Here is a 24,031-nt window from a genome sequence, read left to right on the forward strand (position 1 = left end):
CTCATGTGTCCCACTCATTATTGCTCCTCCTGTCCTGCTTTTATATAAACAGCTATATGTTAAATACTTTTTACAGTAGCTTCCATGTGTGTAACCAAAAAGTCAGCTGTTAGTTCAAAGTAGCAGTTAGTAAGTAAGCAAGTAAGTAAATTTTATTTATATAGCACTTTTCACAGATAAAAATCACAAAGTGCTTCACAATAAAATAAAAAGATATTAACTAAAAGCCTGCTTAAATAAGATTTTTTTCAGCTGTTTCCTAAAAGGGTCCACAGACTCGGAGCATCCTAAGAGAGAGGCAGGGCATTCCAAAGTTTGGGTGCCACTGCCTGAAAGGACCGGTCACCACTGGTCTTAAAGTGGGTGTAAGGGACCACCAACAATCTCTGACCTGATGACCTCATAGTACAGCAGGTACATGAAGTTTAATCAGGTCAGAGATGTAAGGGGGTGCTTGACCATGAAGGGCTCTAAAAGTAAGCACGAAATGTTAAAATTGATTCTAAAATGGACTGGTAACCAATGCAGGGAAGCTAAAACAGGGGTGATGTGTCTTTTGTGAGTGTGAGTTAAAAGCCGTGCAGCTGCATTCTGTACAGTCTGGAGACGGTTAAGCTCTTTCTTGTTTAGGCAGGTAAAGAGGCCGTTACAGTAGTCTAGACGAGAAGAGATAAAAGCATGAATAACCATCTCAAGTTCAGCTTTTGAGACCATATCACTCAACTTTGCAATGTTCTTCAGGTAGAAAAAGCAGTTTCTGAATAATTGTCTGGAGTGCTGCTCTAGCGACATTGCACAATCAAAAATGACTCCCAAGTTTCTGAGGCTTGACTAAACAGAACTGTAAACAGAAGGAGTCCTATTGAGCCTGGTTGGCTCAGGGGACTCCTGATGCAGCTGACGGGTACTGGCAGGCCAAGCATGCGGCAGCACAGGTGGTCGTGGAAGCGAAAACTCGGGTCTGGGAAAAGTTCGGGGAGGCCATGAGGACTACCGGTCGGCCTCGGAAGAAATTCTGGCAAACCATCCGGCGCCTCAGGAGGGGGAATTGGTCCTCCACTAACACCGTTGACAGTGACGGTGGGGAGCTGTTGACCTCAACTGGGGATATCATCAGGCGGTGGAAGGAATACTTGAAGGATCTCCTCAATCCCACTGACACGCCTTTCATAGAAGAAGCAGAGGCTGGGGGCTCAGAGGTTGACTCATTCATCACTCAAGCCGAAGTCACTGAGGTAGTCCAGAAGTCCCTCAGTGGCAAAGCACCGGGGGTGGATGAGATCCGCCCTGAGTACCTCAAGTCTCTGGATGTTGTGGGGCTGTCTTGGTTGACACGTCTCTGCAGCATCGTGTGGCAGTCGGGGACAGTGCCTCTGGACTGGCAGACCGGGGTGGTGGTCCCCCTATTCCAAAAGGGGGACTAGAGGGTGTGTTCCAACTATCGGAGGATCACACTCCTCAGCCTCCCTGGGAAGTCTATTCCAGGGTACTGGAGAGGAGAATTCAGCCAATAGTTGAACCTCGGATTCAGGAGGAACAATGCGCTTTTCGTCCTGGCCACGGAACACTGGACCAGCTACATACCCTTCGCAGGGTGCTCGAGGGTTCATGGGAGTTTGCCCAACCAGTCCACATGTGCTTTGTGGACTTGGAGAAAGCATTCGACTGTGTCCCTCGTGGCATTCTGTGGAGGGTGCTCCGGGAGTACGGGGTCGGAGGCCCTCTGCTAAGGGCTGTACGGTCCTTGTACGACCGGAGCAGGAGCTTGGTTTGCATTGCTGGCAGTAAGTCAGACCTGTTCCCAGTGCATGTTGGACTGCGGCAGGGCTGCCCTTTGTCACCGGTTCTGTTCATTATTTTTATGGACAGAATTTCTAGGCTCAGCCACGGGCCAGAGGGGGTCTGGTTCGGGTGCCACTGGATTTCATCTCTGCTTTGTGCGGATTATGTTGTTTTGTTGGCTCCCTCAAACCAGGACCTCCAGCATGTCCTGGAGCTGTTTGCAGCCGAGTGTGAAGCGGCCGGGATGAGAATCGGCACCTCCAAATCCGAGGCCATGGTTCTCGACCGCAAAAAAAGGTGGCTTGCTCCCTCCGGGTTGGGGGAGAGCTCCTGCCTCAAGTGGAGGGGTTTAAGTATCTTGGGGTCTTGTTCACAAGTGAGGGAAGGATGACAGAAGGATCGGTGCAGCGGCAGCAGTAATGCGTTTGTTGTATCGGTCGGTCGGTCAATCTATGTTCCTACCCTCACCTATGGCCATGAACTTTGGGTCGTGACCGAAAGAATAAGATCCCGGATACAAGCGGCTGGAATGAGTTTCCTCCGCAGGGTGGCAGGGCGCTCCCTTAGAGGTAGGGTGAGGAGCTCTGTCTCCCGGGAGGAGCTCGGAGTAGAGCCGCTACTCCTCCACATCAAGAGGAGCCAGCTGAGGTCACCCGGACATCAGTATCGGATGCCCCCGGGACGCCTCCCTCCGGAATGTCCCGTTGGGAGGAGACCCCGAGGAGACCCAGGACACGCTGGAGTGACTATGTCGCTCGGCTGGCCTGGTAACGCTTTGGGATCCTCCCGGAAGAGCTGGAGGAAGTGTCCGGGGAGAGGGAAGTCTGGGTGTCCCTCCTCAGGCAGCTGCTCCCGCAACCCACCCCCAGATAAGGCAGAAGAAGATGGATGGATAGTTGGAAGTGGGTGCAGTTTTATTATGGTTTTCATTATTCAATTTTTGTGAATGACTAATTGCTGTGAACGGGCAGCTGAAAAGGGCAAAGACAGCCAGCAGGAGGGACCACACCACAAAGGTTTTTCCCCACAGGGTAGCTACCCAAGGCAGCGAGATCAGCACGTAACATGCTCGGCTCCCACCCACCCTTGGCTACAAAAGGTTCTTAGAAGAAAATGGCTCGAGTCAGCGAGAGTGGGGCTGGAAGATGGCTCGTCGGCAGACAACCTGGAAACTGAACAGAGCAGACAAGTCGGCTGATCAGCAAACCTGAGACTCCAACAAATGTAGCAGGACACGAGATCCAAACTGCTGTATGCTTCATGCAACATTAAAAGGGAGTTTTGGGTTAAATATGGCTCTCAATGATAATTAATGATAATCAGTCATAGTTATTAACTATGATCAACAATAAGATCTATTTACATTAGACCATACCGGGACACCACCCTTGAAGAAGGGGAAAGAGCCACTTCACCAAATCAGTCTCATAAAAAGGTCAAACTGTCAGTTTGTAACTGGTTAATAATTAACTTAATAACTACAACCAAAATTAATAAACAGCTGTAATGGTTGAAGGGTTAGGAGTCCTTGACAGAATCGAGGTCGGCAACATTCACTCTTACACAGTATTAAATAGACAACATGAAGGTTCAAAAGTCTTATTCAACACAAAGATGAAAACACACAATCTAACTAACACCCCCATACAGATGTGCCTGTGTGTGTGTGCATGTTTGTGTTGTGTTGGAGTGTGTGCTGCTGTGTTTGAGCAGGCAGGCTCAGATGTCTTACCACTGGATTTGGAAAAGTTTCCTGAACCACCTTTGCATCTTCTTTATCTCATTCAGTGGGAGGTTTTCCTGATGCATCCTAATTGCAACATGAGTGCGTACACATGGGTGAAGGTTATTCACAAATAGAAGCCGTTTTTAGACAGAGCACCAAGCCACCAATTTGTCCGTCCTTTTGGCGGCTCGGTCCGCGATTTTAGGCAGAGGGCGGCAAATTTGGGGGTCTGTTGTGGTCCGCCGATTTTCCGCCTCGGAGGGAACACTTATTTCCGCCTCACCTGCTGTCTAAAAACGAGGCAGCAATGTGCCGGCCTCTGCGTGAGGTGGGCGGAGGTGTCGATGACCTGCACTGTTGTGCGACCCACAGCCCGGGAGTTTTAAAACCAGGAAACAGCTGATCACAGCAGTCAGTCCATCACTTCATCCGCGGACATTAAGATGAACAACTGGACAGCCGCTGAGATCCAGGAGATGCTAGCGTCTCCTCGGTCTCTGTAGCTGTTTGGTTGTGTTAGCTTGATGTTGTGTCGGAAAGCTTACGACGGACACTACTTTCAAATTAAAAGTCCCCCGCTAAGAACCCAGTTCTAAACTCCAATGGGGTGCAATGTAAAGCTCTTATTTTGAAGACAAATTTATGTCACCGTTCACAGCCCAACTTCGAGCTTCACGTCACGTCACATGTTTACACCTACCTCAGAGGCGGCTTTTGGAAAAGGAGGAATATTACGCCTCGGTTTTAGAAAGACAGGCTCTATCTAAAAAGGGCTAGAGACTTGAAGGTAGGGTTCTCTTTTAACACTATCAGCCCTGACATCCTGGTCAGCAAACTGTCTGACCTGGGACTCCCCCCACTCACCTGCTCCTGGGTTAAGGACTTTCTCACAAACCGACCCCAGACCGTCAAACTGGGTCACCACCTGTCCTCCACCTGGACACTGAGCAGCGGGCTCCCCACAAGGGTGTGTGCTGAGCTCGCTGCTCTACACCCTCTACACCGCAGACTGCAGACGCGCCCACTCCAGTAACACCATCGTTTGTAGACGACGCGATGGTGGTGGGACTGATCACGGGGGGAGATGAGTCTGCCTACAGGGACGAGGTCCTGAAACTGTCTGAGTGGTGCTCAGCAAACAACTTTACTCTGAACACCACAAAGACCAAAAAAATCTTCCTGGTCTTCAGGAAACACAGACAGATCCATCTCCCCTCTACATACACGGCGACTGCGTGGAGTCACTTGGAGTGTGTCATGTATATAATTAGCCATTAAGGTTGTGTTATTTGTTTCCTACTCTAAAAGTTGGATACATTATGCTTAATAACATGTTTATTTAATTGTGCTATTCCTGCATTGATCATTCATGTTGTATTTTAATGCGAATGCAGGGCACTTTTTAAATATTTTGGAGCCCTCTGCCACCAGCCGGGATGAGGAGCCATCTACCTCCTCAGCCACACGTCTCCACAAACACTGTCTGATCCTGAGCATGAGTTTCATACAGTTTGTCTGTCGTTATAATGACATGTTCTTTTTAACACTGTGTTCCTGCTCTGAAACAGGTCTGCAGAGAGGAACTGGGACCGTGCAGTCTTCAGTGGTACAGCAGGTACTGAAGTAAATCACAGGTCAGTCTGTTGGAGTTAAAGTTACCTTGTGAGAGATGTTTTACCTTCTCAACTCCCTCATGTATGAATATGTTTCATAACATGAAGAGATGATGACAGAAATCACAACATCAACCCTCATGAAAGCAGACTATAGCAGGTCTTTGTATTTGACTGAATTAGCGACAGCTTGGTGCACCTCGTTTCCTGGAGTCATGATTGTCTTGTATTTGAATATTATAAAATACTCTTCACCCAACACAAGAAAAACTAGGTTTCTTATATGTTGCCTCTTCTTCTGGAGTTATTCACATATAATGTGTTGAAAGTTCAAATGTCATATTTACTCCTCATGAGGTGAAATTTAGATATCAGACTGATTCATTTGATGTGATTAATTTCCTGCTAATTAATCAGTTGATCAATCACCTGATGGAGGTGGTGCCCTTCTAATGAGGGCTTCATAATGTTTCATACATGTTGTGTGAACGTTACTTTTACACATGAAGTGAAGCTCAATCTGATCATCAATCTCAGATAAACAGAATCAGACAGAGCTGTTTGAAATAAATCTTTATTGAGTATAAAGGTTCATTGTTAATAGTGGAAATATAGTTTGAATTTTCTGTCAAAAATATCTTATATAAAATATCATCAATATTTATCATATCAGGTCTCTGATACGTGACTGTTGTTTTTATAGTTCAGCAATTTATTCTGTCAAGTGTTTTTTGTTTCCTAACATTATTATAAAAAGCATCAGAACTACTGTAATAATAAGCAACAACAGGATGCAAATGATTTCACTCCAGCTGTTATTGACCTTTCTTTACTTGGTGGTTACATGTTCTTGTCTAAAGACACTTTGTTCTTCTCTCATCCAAATGTGACAAAGTGTCAAACATCCAGCAGCTGCACCTTAAACTCCTCCACACATACATCCTGCTGTTATTAACACCGTCACAACACACAGGAAGAGGTTTAACCCCCTCCAGGCTAAACTCCTTTACAATGACTTTACTTCTATTTAGTTTCACAACAACTTCTACAACATTATAATATCATGGTGGATATATAAGACACATCTATTCAGACCAGCAAGAGCATAAACATGTGAGCAAAAGCCTGATTATATTGGAGAGAAACATGATTATAAGAAGAATTTCTCCTCACAAAATAATAATTGTGGATCTGACTGAGTTCAGTTTGTGATACAGGACAGGGAGCTGTTGTACCCGACATTAACCACCAGGAGGCGTCTTCAGTCCAGAACTGTTCTCAGCACCAGAACATGATGACTCAGCTCTCACTGATGCTCATCTGACAGTGAAGTAACTATTGATTACTGAATCTATCTACAAGAACAAACAGGTTACAGACCACAGAGGGCGCTGTCTCCATCAAGTACACATTAAAGAAGTGATTACATGTTAATGTCTCATGTAGTGAGTTAAAGCGACTTAATAAAAACAGATTGACAAAAATCAATGTGCTGTTTAAACTTGTTGTCAGCAGTGTGCAGCTGGTTTTCTACACAGCTGTCTGCTTACAGTCATGATGTCACTCACTTCATCACTTTACCAACTGCTGCTGTGATTTTACCAAACCTGTATCGCAACACTGCAGCAAGTCTTCCATCTTTTTCTGCTTGACTCTTTATGTCTTCCAGTGTCTTCACCTTCTTTTTGTCTCCTTTCTCCTCCATCTTCTCAATCAGGAAGTCCAAGTGGACCAGAGAGGACAGTGAATCCACATTCAGGGCGATCTGCTCCAGTTTGACAACCTGTTGGAAGGATTCATCCAACATCCGATCTCTCTCTTTCTGAAGTTCTTTCATTTCCTTCTCCAGATTCTCCAGAAGGCCCAACTTGCTCTCACGCTCTGTCTTGTACTCTTCATACTTATTTTTCATATAATCTATAGTCTTTGTAACTTTTCTTGTCTTGGTCACATAGATTTTCTTTTCCTTCACATGATCTGACACAGGACACTTCCCTCTACATGAAGTGCAGCGGCCATCTTTAATGACCTCACAGTGTTCTGGATACCAGGCCATTGTGCAGGGATGGTGACAGTTCTCCTCACAGACTGTACAGCAGACAGCTCCTCCATAATTTAACCCCAACGCCCACCACCTCCTCTCACTGATATCTTCTTGAACTTTGTAGACCTCATCAACTTCTACAGTGAAGTTCTCATTGTTCTTGATCTCCTCTTCATGTTTCTTCAGACCATCGTGAGTCTGTTGGATTTCTCTCTGTTTCAGTTCCGTCAGCTCGATCCTCTCCTGCAGGTTTTGGATGCAGGCCGTCAGTCTGATTCGTGTGTTCAGCACTTCAACAGTTTTCATCAGCTTCTGAGGGGCAGCTTCATCCAGAAAGTCAGTGAACTGACCCATTTCATCTGTTGTTAAGTCCCATGAGCTCTTCAAATGGTCCTGATTTGTCTGTGTTTTCTGTTCGCTCTGGCAGTTATCAAACAGGAAGTGAACCGGCTGATTCTTTTCATCTTTGGCACATTTAATGTTTGCAGCCTCGAGAGCTTTCAGGGTGTTTTCAGGTCTCAGACCACTTGAGTGTGTGATGAGGGCGACGATGTTCTGCTCCATGTTTTTACCAAACAGAGACACCACTGAATCAAAGATGTACATCAGTCGCTCATCCAGACGATTCTCAGTTGCTTTCAGCACCAGACCCACTGCATTAATCTCATGAACTCCATCTTCTGAGCGGAACCAGTCTAATAATCTTTTACTGACTTCAGCATCTTGTTCAATCCCTCTGGTATCTCCGTATCCAGGAGTATCGATGATGGTCAGAGAGTAGGGCAGAGTTTTACCTTCAAATCCAAAGATCTGGTACACGATCACATCTGATGTCTGACTCTCCAACTGACTTGTTCTCTCCTTCTCCGGCTTGACAATCTGAAACCAGACATCGTCCTCCCACTCTACTCCCATGGTGTAGTTAACCAGAGCGTTGATCAGAGTAGATTTTCCTGCTCGTGTTTCTCCCAACAGTAAGATGGTTCTGTTTGACTTGTTCAGATCTTTTTCACCTAGAGTCATTCTTCTCAGAGTTCCAATCTTCTCTTTCTTTGGTCTCAACTGGTAGACAGCAGGAGATCCTGATTGAATCAGAACACTTTTAGAAACGATGTCCTCATATTTCATTGAGGCGTCAGTTGTGCTGTGGAAGAAGATCACAGACGTTTAAATATCAGGTATAGATTTAAACCTTCCCTCCTAAAACATCTTTAGCATGTCAATGTCATTTCATTGAAGCCACAACAAATTGGGAACATTTAAATTAACATTTAGAGAAGACATGTGACTTCGCTGAGCAGCTTTGTTTACTCTCAGTGATGGCGATACCAGCCGGCCCGCTGATGTAGAAGAGTGCAGTGCTCTCTCTGGGGCGTGTGGGCTGACCCGTGTTTGGAGGTAGTCCTACTGTTGTTACGAAACTCTGATTCTGAGAAGAGATTACAACTACTCTAAAGTCAAACACACGTTGTTCAAAGAGATGTACAGAATGTTAAAAAGTAACTAAATATTTAGCTTAAAACACCAACATCTCAACTAGAACGTGCATTTCCAGATAAAAAGTGTGAGAGGCTGCAAACTGCTGCAGCTGCAACTGAATGCTGTTACAACTTTTTTTCCATATATTTATGTATTATATATTAATATATATTTCAATTCAATTCACCCCTCTTTGAACTGCCACCTTATCGTGGTGGAGGGGTTTGAGCACCTCAATGATCCAATGAGCTACATTGTCCAGGGCTTGATGCTCCTGGTAGGGTCTCCCAAGGCAAACAGGTCCTAGGTGATGAGTCATACAAAGAGCAGTTCCAAAGCCCCTAATGAGGAAGTTAAAATTGAGGAAGTGTAGGTCGCCCGGAATGGCGTCACTAAGGCCCCACCCTGGAGTTAGGCCTGATGTTGGGGCTCGCAGCTGAGTGCCTGGTGGCCGGGTCTTTGCCTGCGGGACGCAGCCGGGTGCAGCCCGAACAAGCAGCGTGGGCCCGCCCTCAAGTAGGCTCACCACCTGCAGTAGGGTTCAGAAGGGGCCGGTGCGGTGTGATTTGGGTGGCAGTCATGGGCGGGTGACTCTGGCCATGGGGACATGGAGCGTCACCTTGCTGGGGGAGAAAGAGCTGAGCTAGTGCGGTGAGTTGAGCAGTACCGGCTAGACATAGTTGGGCTCACCTCCACACACAGTCTGGGCTCTGGAACCCAACTCCTTAAGAGAGGCTGGACTCTCTTCTACTCTAGAGTTGCCCATGATGAGAGGCAGGGAGCTGGTGTGGGCTTGCTTATAGCTCCCCAGCTCAGCAGCCTGTGTTGGAGTTTTCCCGGTGAACGGGAGGGTCGCTTCCCTGCGCCTTCGGGTTGGGGATAGGTCTCTCAGAGTACCCGGCCTTCTTGGAGGCCCTGGGAGGGGTCCTGAAAAGTGCTCCAACCACGGACTCTGTCATTCTACTGGAGGACTTTAACGCTCACATAGGCAACGACAGCGTTACCTGGAGGGGTGTGATTGGGAGGAACGGCCTCCCAGATCTGAACTCGAATGATGTTCTGTTGCTGGGCTTCTGTGCTAGTCACAGTTTGTCCATAACAAACAGCATGTTAAAGCATAAGGGTGTCCATCAGTGCACGTGGCACCAGGACACCCTAGGCCGGAGGTCAATGATCGACTTAGTGGTCATGTCAACTTGACCTCCAGCCGTATGTCTTGGACACTCGGGTGAAGAGAGGTGCTGAGCTGTCAGCTGATCACCACCTGGTGGTGAGTTGGATCCACTGGCAGGGGAGGAAGCTGAACAGACCTGGCAGACCCAAACACATTCTGAGGGTCTGCTGGGAGCATCTGGCGGAACCCTCTGTCAGGGAGATCTTTAACTCCCACCTCAGGGAGAGCTTTGACCAGATCCCGAGGGAGGCTGGGGACATTGAGGCCGAGTGGACCATGTTCTCCATTTCCATTGTTGATACGGCTGTCCGGAGCTGTGGCCGTAAGGTCTCCGGTGCCTGTCGTGACACCCGTACCTGGTGGTGGTCCCCGGAAGTAAGGGATGCTATCAAGCTGAAGAAGGAGCCCTATCGAGCCTGGTTGGCTCAGGGGACACCTGAGCTGAGCTGTTAACATCTTACATCAACAGTTAACATCGACTAGGGACATTGTTTGGCAGTGGAAGGAATACTTCGAGGATCTCCTCAATCCCACTGACACACTTCCATAGAGGAAGCAGAGACTGGGGACTCAGAGGTTGACTCATTCATCAGTCAAGCTGAAGTCATTAAGATAGTCCGGAAGCTCCTCAGTGGCGAAGAACCGGGTGGGGGATGAGATCTGCACCGAGTACCTCAAGTCTCTGGATGTTGTGGGGCTGTCTTGGCTGACACGTCTCTGCAACATCAGGTGGCAGTCAGGGACAGTGCCTCTGGACTGGCAGATCGGGGTGGTGGTACCTCTATTCAAAAAGGGGGGACCGGAGGGTGTGTTTCAAGTATCGGGGGATCACACTCCTCAGCCTCCCTGGGAAAGTCTATTCCAGGGTACTGGAGAGGAGAATTCGGCCGATAGTCGAACCTCGAATTGAGGAGGAACAATGCCACTTTCATCCTGGCCTTGGAACACCGGACCAGCTCTATACCCTCCTCAGGGTGCTCGAGGGATCATGGGAGTTTGCCCAACCAGTCCAGCTGAAGGCGTTCAACCGTGTCCCTCGTGGCATTCTGTGGGAGTACGGGGTCGGGGGCCCTCTGGTAAGGGCTGTAAGGTCCCTGTATGACTGGAGCAGGAGCTTGGTTCGCATTGCTGGCAGTAAGTCAGTCTGTTTCTAGTGCATATTGGACTCCGGCAGGGCTGCCCTTTGTCACCGGTTCTGTTATGGACAGAATTTCAGAATTTCTATGTGCAGCCAGGGGCTGGAGAGGGTCTGGTTCGGGAGCCTCTGGATCTCATCTCTGCTCTTCAAACCAGGACCTCCAACATGTCCTGGGGTGGTTTGCAGCCGAGTGTGAAGCGGCTGGGATGAGAATCATCTCTAAGTCTAAGTAAAGGTGGTTGCTCCATCCGGGTTGGGGGAGAGCTCCTGTCTCGAGTGGAGGAGTTTAAGTATCTTGTGGTCTTGTTCACGAGTGAGGGAAGGATGGAGCGCAAGATTGACAGGCGGATCGGTGCAGCGGCTGCAGTAATGCGGTCGTTATATCGGTCTGTCGTGGCGAAGAGAGAGCTGAGTCGAAAGGCGAAGCTCTCGATTTACCGGTCAATCTACGTTCCGACCCTCACCTATGGTCATGAACTTTGGGTCGTGACCAAAAGAATAAGATCCCGGATACAAGCGGCCGAAATGAGTTTCCTCCACAGGGTGGCGGGGCGCTCCCTTAGAGATAGGGTGAGGTATGTCACCCGGGAGAAGCTTGAAGTAGAGCTGCTGCCCCCTGACATCGAGGGGAGCCAGCTGAGGTGGCTTGGGCATCTGTATTGGATGGCCTCTGGACGCCTCCCTCAGGAGGTGTTCCTGTCCCTCTTGTGTTTTGCACTTTTTAGGTTGATTTTGCTTCACTTTTATTTACTTCACGTGTGGTGTTCCTGGGATCCCCTTTGTTTTGGACCCATCTCCCCCACTAAGTCTCAGCCCTGATTGGTCCCCATTTTTGCCCCAGTGAGTGACTTCTTAATACGCTTTTACGACTATTGAAACTAAAATCAAATGTTTTGTACCCAGTTATGCTGTCTCTGCCTCATTGTAAAACGGACCTGAGTGCCTCATTTTATTTACAAGTTGTCCTTTAAAAGATAAAAAGGTCCCTGGGTGAAACCCCCAGGGTGGCGTTGTTTGGCATAAAATGTCGTCTTAACTGAGTGCCGTCCAGAGCACGCACCTCGTGCCGCCACACTAATAAAACTCTTTCTTTGAATAAACAACTCCATCCATCCATCCATCCATTTTCATCCGCTTATCCGGGGCCGGGTCGCGGGGGCAGCTGCCTGAGCAGGGACACCCAGACTTCCCTCTCCCCGGATACTGCCTCCAGCTCTTCCGGGAGGACCCCAAGGCGTTCCCAGGCCAGCTGGGCGACATAGTCACACCAGCGTGTCCTGGGTCTTCCTCGGGGTCTCCTCCCGGAGGGACATGCCAGGAACACCTCCCGAGGGAGGCGTCCCGGGGGCATCCGAAACAGATGCCCGAGCCACCTCAGCTGGCTCCTCTCGATGTGGAGGAGCAGCGGCTCTACTCTGAGCTCCTCCCGGGTGACAGAGCTCTTCACCCTATCTCTAAGGGAGCGCCCTGCCACCCTGCGGAGGAAACTCATTTCGGCCGCTTGTATCCGGGATCTTATTCTTTCGGTCATGACCCAAAGTTCATGGCCATAGGTGAGGGTCGGAACGTAGATTGACTGGTAAATCGAGAGCTTCGCCTTTCGGCTCAGCTCTCTCTTCACCACGACGGACCGATACAAAGACCGCATTACTGCGGCCGCTGCACCGATCCGTCTGTCAATCTCACGCTCCATCCTTCCCTCACTCGTGAACAAGACCCCAAGATACTTAAACTCCTCCACTTGAGGCAGGAACTCTCCTCCCACCTGGAGGGAGCAGGCCACCTTTTTCCGGTCGAGAACCATGGCCTCGGATTTGGAGGTGCTGATTCTCATCCCAGCCGCTTCGCACTCGGCTGCAAACCGCCCCAGGACATGCTGGAGGTCCCGGCTCGAAGGAGCCAACAAGACCACATCATCCGCGAAAAGCAGAGATGAGATCCATTGGCTCCCGAACCAGATCCCCTCCGGCCCGTGGCTGCGCCTAGAAATTCTGTCCATAAAAGTAATGAACAGAACCGGTGACAAAGGGCAGCCCTGCCGGAGTCCAACATGTACTGGGAACAGGTCTGACTTACTGCCGGCAATGCCAACCAAGCTCCTGCTCCGGCAGTATAGGGACCGTACGGCCCTTAACAGAGGGCAACCGACCCCGTACTCCCGGAGCACCCCCCACAGTATGCCACGAGGGACACGGTCGAATGCCTTCTCCAAGTCCACAAAACACATGTGGACTGGTTGGGCAAACTCCCATGAACCCTCGAGCACCCTGCGGAGGGTATAGAGCTGGTCCAGTGTTCCACGGCCAGGACGAAAACCGCATTGTTCCTCCTGGATCCGAGGTTCGACTATCGGCCGAATTCTCCTCTCCAGTACCCTGGAATAGACTTTCCCGGGGAGGCTGAGGAGTGTGATCCCTCGATAGTTGGAACACACCCTCCGGTCCCCCTTTTTAAATAGGGGGACCACCACCCCGGTCTGCCAGTCCAGAGGCACTGTCCCCGACTGCCACGCGATGCTGCAGAGACGTGTCAGCCAAGACAGCCCCACAACATCCAGAGACTTGAGGTACTCAGGGCGGATCTCATCCACCCCCGGTGCTTTGCCACTGAGGAGCTTACGGACTACCTCAGTGACTTCGGCTTGGGTGATGGATGGGTCAACCTCTGAGTCCCCAGCCTCTGCTTCCTCTATGGAAGGCGTGTCAGCGGGATTGAGGAGATCCTCGAAGTATTCCTTCCACCGCCCGACGATGTCCCCAGTCGAGGTCAACAGCTCCCCACCTCCACTGTAAACAGTGTTGGTGGAGGACTGCTTCCCCCTCCTGAGGCGCCGGATGGTTTGCCAGAATTTCTTCGAGGCCGACCGGTAGTCCTCCTCCATGGCCTCCCCGAACTCTTCCCAGACCCGAGTTTTTGCTTCCGAGACTGCCCGTGCTGCCGCACGCTTGGCCTGCCGGTACCCGTCAGCTGCCTCAGGAGTCCCCCGGGCCAGCCAGGCCCGGTAGGACTCCTTCTTCAGCTTGACAGCAACCCTTACTTCCGGGGTCCACCACCGGGTTCGGGGATTGCCGCCGCGACAGGCACCGGAGACCTTACGGCCACAGCTCCGGACAGCCGCGTCAACAATGGAGGTGGAGAACATGGTCCATTCGGACTCAATGTCCCCAGCCTCCCTCGGGATCTGGTCAAAGCTCTCCCGGAGGTGGGAGTTAAAGATCTCCCTGGCAGAGGGTTCTGCCAGACGTTCCCAGCAGACCCTCACGATACGTTTGGGTCTGCCAGGTCTGTCCAGCTTCCTCCCCCGCCAGCGGATCCAACTCACCACCAGGTGGTGATCAGTTGACAGCTCAGCCCCTCTCTTCACCCGAGTGTCCAAGACATACGGCCGGAGGTCAGATGACACGACCACAAAGTCGATCATTGATCTCCGGCCTAGGGTGTCCTGGTGCCACGTGCACATATGGACACCCTTATGCTTGAACATGGTGTTTGTTATGGACAAACTGTGACTAGCACAGAAGTCCAGTAACAAAACACCACTCGGGTTCAGATCGGGGAGGCCGTTCCTCCCAATCACACCCCTCCAGGTAACACTGTCATCGCCCACGTGGGCGTTGAAGTCCCCCAGGAGAACGACGGAGTCCCCGGTTGGAGCACTCTCCAGTACCCCTCCCAGGGACTCCAAGAAGGCCGGGTACTCTGCACCGCTGTTCGGCCCATAAGCCGAGACAACGGTGAGAGTCCTATCCCCGACCCGAAGGCGCAGGGAAACGACCCTCTCGTTCACCGGGGAGAACTCCAACACATGGCGGCTGAGCTGGGGGGCTATAAGCAAGCCCACACCAGCTCGCCGCCTCTCGCCGCGGGCAACTCCAGAGTAGAAGAGAGTCCAGCCTCTCTCAAGGAGTTGGGTTCCAGAGCCCAGGCTGTGCGTGGAGGTGAGCCCGACTATTTCTAGCCGGTACCGCTCAACCTCCCGCACCAGCTCAGGCTCTTTCCCCCCCAGTGAGGTGACATTCCATGTCCCCATGGCTAGAGTCACCATCCGGGGATTGGGCCGCCGGGGCCCCCGCCCACGACCGCCACCCATATCCCTCTGCACCGGCCCCTTCTGAACCCTCCCGCGAGTGGTGAGCCCACGGGAGGGCGGGCCCACGTTGCTCGTTCGGGCTGCGCCCGGCCGGGTCCCGTGGGCAGAGACCCGGCCACCAGGCGCTCGCCTGCGAGCCCCAACCCCAGGCCTGGCTCCAGGGTGGGGCCCCGGTGACGCCGATCCGGGCGACGTGCACGTCCTTGGTCTTGTTATATTCATCAGGGGCGAGTGAACCGATCTTAGTCTGACCCGTCACCTAGGACCTGTTTGCCTTGGGAGACCCTACCAGGGGCATTAAGCCCCGGACAACATAGCTCCTAGGATCATTCGGGTGCTCAAACCCCTCCACCACGATAAGGTGCCGGTTCAACTCCTTCCTGGTAAATGTTCCTTTCCTCAGTAAATTAATTCATGTCATTGATATCATAAATATAAATGAATAAATCATACATTTACATATATATATATATATATGTAAATGTATGATTTATTCAGCCAGGCCACACGTTCTCTGGCAAGGCGTGGTTTCGCTGCTATTCATATGCAAATTAGAGCCGTTCGCACCTCCGGGAGCTCCACTGACGTCATGGTTCGTTTCTGACAATTTTCGGCACAGACAAACGCCACGTTCACAGCCTGAAAATTGTCGTTAACTGCCGAAAATTAGGGAGATTTACTGGTGTTTACGGGGCCGAAAATCCCACTTTTCATGCAGTGAAAGACATTTACATCATCAGCATAAGCTAATATGACCACGGGGGGGCTGTGAGCCAGTTCAGGTAGAACCAGGCCTCTCAGTCGGCTCCTAAGCCTACACAAAATTGGTTCCATGGCCACACTGTATAATTAGCCTGAGATGGGGCAGCCCTGCCTGATCCCTCTTTCTACTGGTACAGGTCTGCTCAACCCTCCCCCAACCTTTACAACACAACATGTATCATTATACAACAACTTCATCCAGGACAAAAAGTGCTCCCCAACACCAAACGCATGCAGTGGGGCAAAAAGAAAAGATTGATCAACACGATCGAACGCCTTCTCCTGATCAATAGAAATTATACCCACATTAATGTTGTAAAGTTTGCAAACTTCAAAAATGTCTCTCATTAAAAACAAATTGTCCTGTATTGATCTATCAGGGACGCTATACGATTGATCAGTACCAATAAAAAATTAAATGTAAACCTTCAGTCTGTTAGCTAAAACCTTCGACAAGATTTTATAGTCTGTACATAAGAGAGCGACAGGTCTCCAGTTCTTTAACAGGGTCAGATCTCCCTTCTTGGGTAACAAGGAGATCACAGCGCGCCTACAGGATGCTGGAAGAGTTCCTTTCTCAAAAGATTCCTTAAAAACGTCCAGCAGGTCCTGTCCAAGAAAACTCCAAAAATGTTTTAAAAAGTCTGCAGGTAAGCTGTCCATGCCTGGAGCCTTTCCTGAGGCCACGTGTGTCACTGCAGAGGTCAGCTCCTCTAAACAGATGTCAGAGCTCAGGGTGTCTCGTTCTCCTGAACTCAGCTGCGGAAGACCTTGAAGAAGTTCATTAGTAGCATCCACATCACACTCTTCTGCCTTGAACAGGTCTGAGTAGAAGGACACTGCATGCCTCCTCATCTCAGCAGCTTCAGAGATCAAATTCCCATCAGGCAGACAGAGACACACCATCTGCTTCCTTTGGCCCACAGACCTCTCCAGGTTGAAGAAGAAGGAGGTTGGTGCATCTATGTCTCTTATAGTGGTGAAGCGTGCTCGGACCAGAGCTCCTTTAGCTTTCCCTTGAAGGAACAAGTTCAGCTGCTGCCTTTTTAGGAGTAACTGTTCGGTGTTTTCAGCAGACATGCTCTCTAACTCCCTGATTTCTGACTCCAACTGCTCCATCGCCCCTCTAATATCTCTAGTAGAGTAGGACGTGTACGGTTGACAGAATACCCTGATTTGACCCTTTCCAGCCTCCAACCACTGACTCAAGGAGGGAAAAGACTCTTTCTTGGATCTCCAATTAGCCCAAAACAATTGAAAGTTTTCACAGAAATTTAAATCACATAAAAGTTTAACATTAAAATGCCAGAAGGACCTAGGTTTCCCAGTAGAAAAAAACAAATCTACTAAAATCAAATGATGCAGGGAGGATTTGACAGTTGGCTGTGCGAGTTGTAAAGGAAGCAGACACGTAAAGTCTGTCTAACCTGGCTGCACTAACCCTACCATCTGACATTTTCACCCAAGTGAACTGTTTAGCTGAAGGATGTTTCATCCTCCACACATCCACTAAACTAGTCTCATTTAGCAGCTGAGACAGGAAAGAGGACGACTGAGGATGGAGCTCCTGTCCTGTCCTGTCTAAAGTGACATCAGTGCAACAATTCCAAATGTCTCATTTTCCTTGTTTTTTTGGTCCCTTTAAGACCTTTTTTCAGAACAGTGACATGTTTTCTCGGACGGTAAGGTCTCTTCTCATCCAACAGGTCTGTCCCCACAACCTTCTGAAGAGTGCTCACCATCTGAATAAACTTTTTAATGTCAGGGAAATACTCACTTATTTCCACTGACCTGCCAAAGGAATCATCCAGGAAATCATTTACCTCTTTAAGAGAACACAAGTCTGTGTTCTGAGAGACACTGTCTGCCACAGACACACTGTCAGAGTCGACCTCACCATCTGAGTCCATTTCCATCACCTGACTGTTATCTGTAGCTGCCTGTACCAGCTCTGTCTGCTGCCCAGCACCAGACTGCAGCTCTATCTGCTCCATATCAACAGCCTCCACCTGTCCTGCTGTACCAGCCTCCACCTGTCCTGCTGTACCAGCCTCCACCTGTCCTGCTGTACCAGCCTCCACCTGTCCTGCTGTACCAGCCTCCACCTGTCCTGCTGTACCAGCCTCCACCTGTCCTGCTTCACCTGCTCTGTTGCGCTATGCTCCACCTCCCCAGGTGTATTAGCCCTAGCCTGTTCGGCCCTACTTTCCTTCTCTACACTCACAACATTTACCTTCTCCTTCCCTGCTTCATCTCTTGAAACACTCGGCTGTTAATTTCACATCTTTACATCCCAAAGCAACAGTACGAAAACCACTCGCAAACTTACAGAACCGCTTCAGCTCTCGTTCCAGCGCTTCGTTCGGGATGAAAGGAGGAACGCCGGACACGGTTATCCGTGTAGAGTGCACAGCCAGCGGGGAAACTGGAAAGAACTCCTCATCTAAAGTTAAACCACTCTCGATGAGTTCACTTACACAGCTCTGGTCCTTCAAAAACACCACGAGCGCTTTATTCATGCGGGAGGCATAAAGGATGTTTCCGTGGCCTATCTGCTCTCCCACAGCCAACAACACCTGCTCTACGGTGGAGCTGTGTGGTGGCACCAGCCTCACTCCCTGTCTCAGTGACACAGGTGGCGTCTCAGCGGACGCCATCCCCGCCACGAGACACGACAAAACACACAAAAACCACTAAATGGACTTTAAACAATGAACTAACTGATATAACAAAACAATGATCATACAATAAAGACTCAGTAAGAAAAGATAAACTCAAATAGTTTTGAAATTCCTTCTTGCTCTTCACCAACAAACCTCTACCACAGAAGAAGAAGAAGAAGAAGAAGAAGAAGAAGAAGAAGAAGAAGGCTCCAGATGGGGGGCGGGGCAGGTTAGCTGTCAATCACGGGGAGCAGCGGTTTGGATAGCATGCTGGATGTTAGCTGCTAATATTGTGCTACCGGGACTGTTCAGGTGAAGTCCGTCGGTACGGAAAAGGGAAGGACGGTTCCAGAACAGGCTGAAGTTGTCGATGAAACCAATGTTGTGGATTCTGAAGGTGGACTGAAACCAGGTGTTAAGACTGAGGATTCTGGAGAAACGCCCATCTCCATGGCCGGACATCTTTTCCACAGCTGTTTAGGCTGAAGAGGGCATTAAAGTCCTTTTTGTCCATTCAGACTGCAGACGAGCCGTGTCGTTGGATCCGACATGAACTATTACCCAGTTAATAGATGATGGAAGAGAGCATAGTAGGACGGGAAGCTTATCGAGGATAACTGGCACCGTCGTTTCAGGAAAGCAGTGTGTGGCTGCGTTGAAAAAGGGAATCTTCCTTGTGATCGAGTCTCCAATGATGAGTGTGGTAGGAGTGAAGAGAGGACGAGGAGACGATGGCTGTGAGCTTTCAGAACTCTGTGTCCGAGCAGGGGAGTGCTGTGGCGATGTTGTAGCTTCGTCCCTCGGGATGGCATCAATAGCCGGCTTGGTGTGAGAAAGAGCACCAGAGCACCGCGTTACGGCATCTCTCAGGATCCGGCGCCACGAGGAGGAGGTTTTGTATCTGGATGGGAGCCGCTGGTTCAGACCCAGGCGAGGAGGGTTATCTTGGTCAGCTGGTGTCACTGCCGGGCAGGAGGGAGCAGCAGGTGTTGTCGTCATCGGGCGAAGGGAAGTGGCAGGGGTCATCTGGATGAGCCGGGTTGTCAGCCGACAGGGATGCAAAGCAGTTTGAGAGGTTCAGGCCAGACGGAGAAGCAGACCCATCAGGGTCCCTCTTTCGACCGCAGACACAGACCTTGGATTTGGATTGTACGGATGCTACATCCATACAATCCAACAACTTACTCTCCTTGTAGTCGAGTGCGAGTTACAGCAACAGTTTGACCTGATTAATGGTCCACATAAACCATTCTGGTTTACTGGCACTCGCCATTTTCGCCTTTTTCTTCTTGTGTCTGGTTTCTCCGTCTACTGTCTGTTTGTTTACCGCGTGCAAGCTTTATGCTCCATCCCTTCTTCTCCGTCTTTGGTGAATTTTACCTATAGGCTGGAATATAACTACAGCGTTTTCAATCATTTTCAGTTACCCCGTCTGGACACAAATATTCTTGAAACGATGCCGAGGAAGACTGAGGAAAAAAAGATTGTTTTCGTCTGTGTGTACAGGACCTTATTCTCAAAGCTGAACGATACAAAAACCAAGGGAGCCAGGTGCCAAAAAACAGATGAAGGGAGATCAAAAGCAAAGTAGCAATCACGGCTAAAAATGCTAGACAAAGTGCAAACAAAAGGTTTAAATCAAAAAAGCATGATGCAAGAATCAAAATCCAAAGAGCCCATACCATGGGGAGACTGGAAACAGAAGGCACTCTGGAAGGACATGATGCAGACAGAAGCAACGACCTGACAGGAAGTGACGGGAAAACAAAGACTTAAATACAGAGACACACTGATGAGGAGACAAGGAGCAGGTGAGGAGGGGGGAGGCCAGGGGAGGTAACGAGGGGGGAAGCACAGGGGAGGTAACACTGACAGACACAGGGAGACAAACATGCGAGGAGGAAGGGGAGAAGACAGAGGGAAGATCATAGAGGAGAATACAGGAAGGCATGGACAATCAAAACATAAGACACAACACAAAGGCATGAAATCAGAGACACGACAGAATCATCATGAGACCCTAAAGCTACTGTGAAAGTGTAACATATCTGGCTTTTATGTCGAACTGCACTTTGTTTTAATTTAGTTTTAAACACACCACATATAATTGTTGTCTTGACTGTTAAACATCCAGCACTGCTGATATAAATCTGTGTTTGTGACTCAGATGAGGTAATGTTTTAGGTTCTTCTCTCTCTGACTCTCCTGAAGTTACATCAACAGATGAAACCAGGGACGGACTGGCCATTGGGCAATGTGGGCAAATGCCACTGCGGCCGCATCACAAATAAATAAATAAATAATTAAATGAATAAACATAAAGCGGTGGCTGCATCAATAGGCGGCCGCGGCCGCAAATCAATAAGTTAACAAATAAAAATAATAAAATATAAAGCGGAGCTGATAGCGGCGGAATATTTTCAGAACTGTTTCAAGATCGTTTCTTATAATTATTTTAAGCATCATTCTAGTTTATAAGCCATATTTCTCCAAATTCTAGAAGGTGAGTTTTGCCATGATCCAATCAATACTTACATGCCACATACGAGTCTCTGTATCACAGTCATGGTTACCTTCTACAGGCACAAACTTTTATATCACTCTGCATTGTTTTGTAGCGAAATGTCTCATTCAGATGTTCAAAAACGTGCATGGTTTGAAATAAAACAAATCTACCCGCATTTTTTATTTGAAAAGTTGTTTGCAAAAGTTAAAATGAAGCAATGCCTTCTGGGAATTTCAAGCCTGAATCGAGTGGACCGTCTGAGTGTGGTTGTTGGAAGTTGGAAGTTGACTGAGTTTAAGCGAGCAAAAAAAAGAATCGAGGTATCAAGCGACACAAGGTGGAGCGGAGAAAAAGAGAGAAATCTCAGAGAGCACTGTTGGTTGACGGTGAAAAATGCTGCAAACCGACTGATTTGTTTTTTAAAATCAAGTGCAGCTTCAGCTAGCACTAGTGCTAATACTGCTAGCACCAGCTCACCAGGGAGAAAGACAGTGAGGAATATGAGCAAGAGGAGGATGAAGAGGTAGACATGGATGACTGCGTGACGGTAAGACACGTTTGTATTATGGAGCGGCTGCTCTGATGATTTATTAATGTGTTTGATGTATTGGGGTGTAGTTGTTTATAGCTTGGGAATTTACGTTTTCTATCACCGGAGCTATCAAAAGTGCCTGTTCTTTATGTGCGTCAAAAATTGCGCGTGCGCGTGGGCGCGCGCACCCCCCTTCCGTGGGCCGCTGGTGGGTGAAAATGCCAGAGACGTTTTTTGTTCCCAGTCCGTCACTGGTTGAAACTCACCGTTACTTTCAGGAAACTTGATTTCTTTGGCTTGAACATTAATGTAAGTACACACACACCTCAACAACATATAGAAGGTCCAGTGAACATTTAAATGCAAAGACGTCACATTTTATATATTTTAAGGTTAATTGTGTTAATGACACTCACTTTGTTGCCGTGGCAATGCCTGGTTGTTTGGGTTCCAGGCGCCGACCGGGAAGGAAGGTCCTTAAATATGGAAACACATTCATGGTCCTCCCCAGAACCTCTATCAATAAAAGAAGGATTGAGTCATTTTTGGGATGTTGCTCTCATTAAAGATCATTAACAGAAATTCACAGAGCAGGAGCGTCCTGAGCAGCAGCAGGATATCTTCACCAGCTGTCTTTAGGACCGACATCTTATATATTGTGTCTCTTTGATAGATTGTATAGGAACTTATACATCTTGTTACTGTCTCCTCATAAAAAACATTTACTTATTTCTTATTTTTATGTCTTGAGCAGGTTGCAAAAAGAAAAACTGAAACCTAGTGAACATTTTTAAAGAGGAAAGTTGAGGCTAAATGTTCTGTGTTTGTTTCTGTAATACTCATTTTGACCACAGGAGGCTTTAGTTTACTGCTTGTGTGAATAACATGTTCCTCCAGGTGAGTTTAGTTTCTCTTTGCACTCTAAACACAAGATGCATCTATCACAGGATGTGTTAACAGGTTATTCAACATGACTGTCATATTTCTCTGGGTGAGGAAAATGTCATACGTGTCGTGGGTGGAATACTGAGTACTATCAGCCGTCACATCTGTGGGTTTCTACATTCAACAATAAATCACAGCAACCGAGAGGAAGAACAGGAAAGTTTGTATTTCTGTCACAGAAAACAAGTTGTAAGTGTTGTTTTCAATTCTTCCATCCATGTCGTCCTTTAGCAGCAGGAGGACAGTCACAGTCCATCAGCACTAGTGGCTCCACAGTATTTGTGTTTACAGCCATCACACTGACTGATGACTTGAGTTTGTCTCTCATATTGTTTGTATGCACGAGAATATCAGTCTATTGTATCCTGTATCTGAATATCAAGTGACAAATATTTCATTAAAAAAAGATTACAACCACTATAAACTGCATGTATACATGTGAGTTATATGCAAAGTGAATCTTTGGACGTTGGTTAAAGTCCTGATCGTTACATTTGAAAGTATTTCGTCTGTCGTGTCTCAAAGTCTTTTACCTGTTGATGACTTCAGGAAGCTCTGTGATGTCGAGGAGACAGAATGCCACCTCCCTCTGTCAGCTTCACCTCCCTCTGTCACCTCCCTCTGTCACCTCCCTCTGTCACCTCCCTCTGTCACCTCCCTCTGTCAGCTTCACCTCCCTCTGTCACCTCCCTCTGTCAGCTTCACCTACTTTCAGTTTTCTTTTTGATGCTCCCACCTGATTACCGCAGACACCAGAGGATTAACTGAATAAAGAATGTGTAGGTGAAGGCAAACGAGCCCAAACTGTTCTGCAGAGTCATTATAGTGATAACAGACAACTGTTAGGAGAGAAGCTGCAATAAGTGTTGGAACATCATATTTACGCTCTTTTGTGTCTGAATAAAGTCTCTTTAGTTTGTCACAGCAGTAAAAACTCCTGACAGTGTAACTTCTGTTAAAGTGAATCAGAAATACCATGTTTGGTGTTTTCACTCCAGATGACATCAGGTCAAGTCTCGATGCTACGTTGGAATAACGCTGCACAAACGTTAGACAGCAGAGGTGAAACTGAGGTCTGTGTAACATGTTGAATTAAAGGACTCTGTCATGCAGCACACAGCTTGTTGGATTCAGACTGACACAGATGTCTTTTTCATGCCCACATTGTGTACATAGCAAATGTACCTGTGCTCACCTGGTTGGTCTTAAAGTGAGGCGGCATCAGGTCACAGTGACACAGACCAACACAGAGCTGGTCTGAGGTCTGTTTCCTGCTGTTATTTAGACTGTAAGACACGTTGACCCCATTAAACACCCAGACTTTATGATCAGAGAGGCTGCTTACACTTATCTTAAACATTTCCATGTCACTGTGACGAAAATCCTTCAACTTCAACGTTGTAACGCCTCTGACCATCAGAGTCTCTGAGGTTTATAAGAACAAGAAGAGAAACAAATCGTCTGGGAACATGAAATCATCTCCAGCTCAGGTGTGGCAGACAGGTGTGGGCTTTAATCTGCTTGACTGCAGATGAATCAAATGTTTTGCTTTGTTGAAAAGAATTTGATCAGAAAGA

At 48.4% G+C, this 24,031-nt stretch overlaps 1 protein-coding gene across 1 annotated transcript; it reads right to left on the reverse strand.

Annotated features, from left to right (window-relative positions):
• Positions 1-5,934: 5,934 nt before the first annotated feature.
• On the reverse strand, positions 5,935-21,995 carry LOC115592679 (uncharacterized). Its single transcript, XM_030435721.1, has 2 exons — positions 21,926-21,995; positions 5,935-8,309 (listed from the first exon to the last, which is right to left on the reverse strand). Exon 2 carries the CDS (start codon positions 8,291-8,293, stop codon positions 6,686-6,688), a length of 1,608 nt encoding a protein of 535 aa, XP_030291581.1. The 5' UTR covers positions 8,294-8,309; positions 21,926-21,995; the 3' UTR covers positions 5,935-6,685.
• Positions 21,996-24,031: the final 2,036 nt, after the last annotated feature.

Source organism: Sparus aurata, chromosome 12, assembly GCF_900880675.1.
Source record: "Sparus aurata chromosome 12, fSpaAur1.1, whole genome shotgun sequence".
In the NCBI taxonomy this organism is placed as follows: domain Eukaryota; kingdom Metazoa; phylum Chordata; class Actinopteri; order Spariformes; family Sparidae; genus Sparus; species Sparus aurata.

Excerpts from the sequence above, each read along its gene's own strand:
- LOC115592679 (XM_030435721.1), bottom strand. The coding sequence starts at position 8,293 with ATGAAATATGAGGACATCGTTTCTAAAAGTGTTCTGATTCAATCAGGA.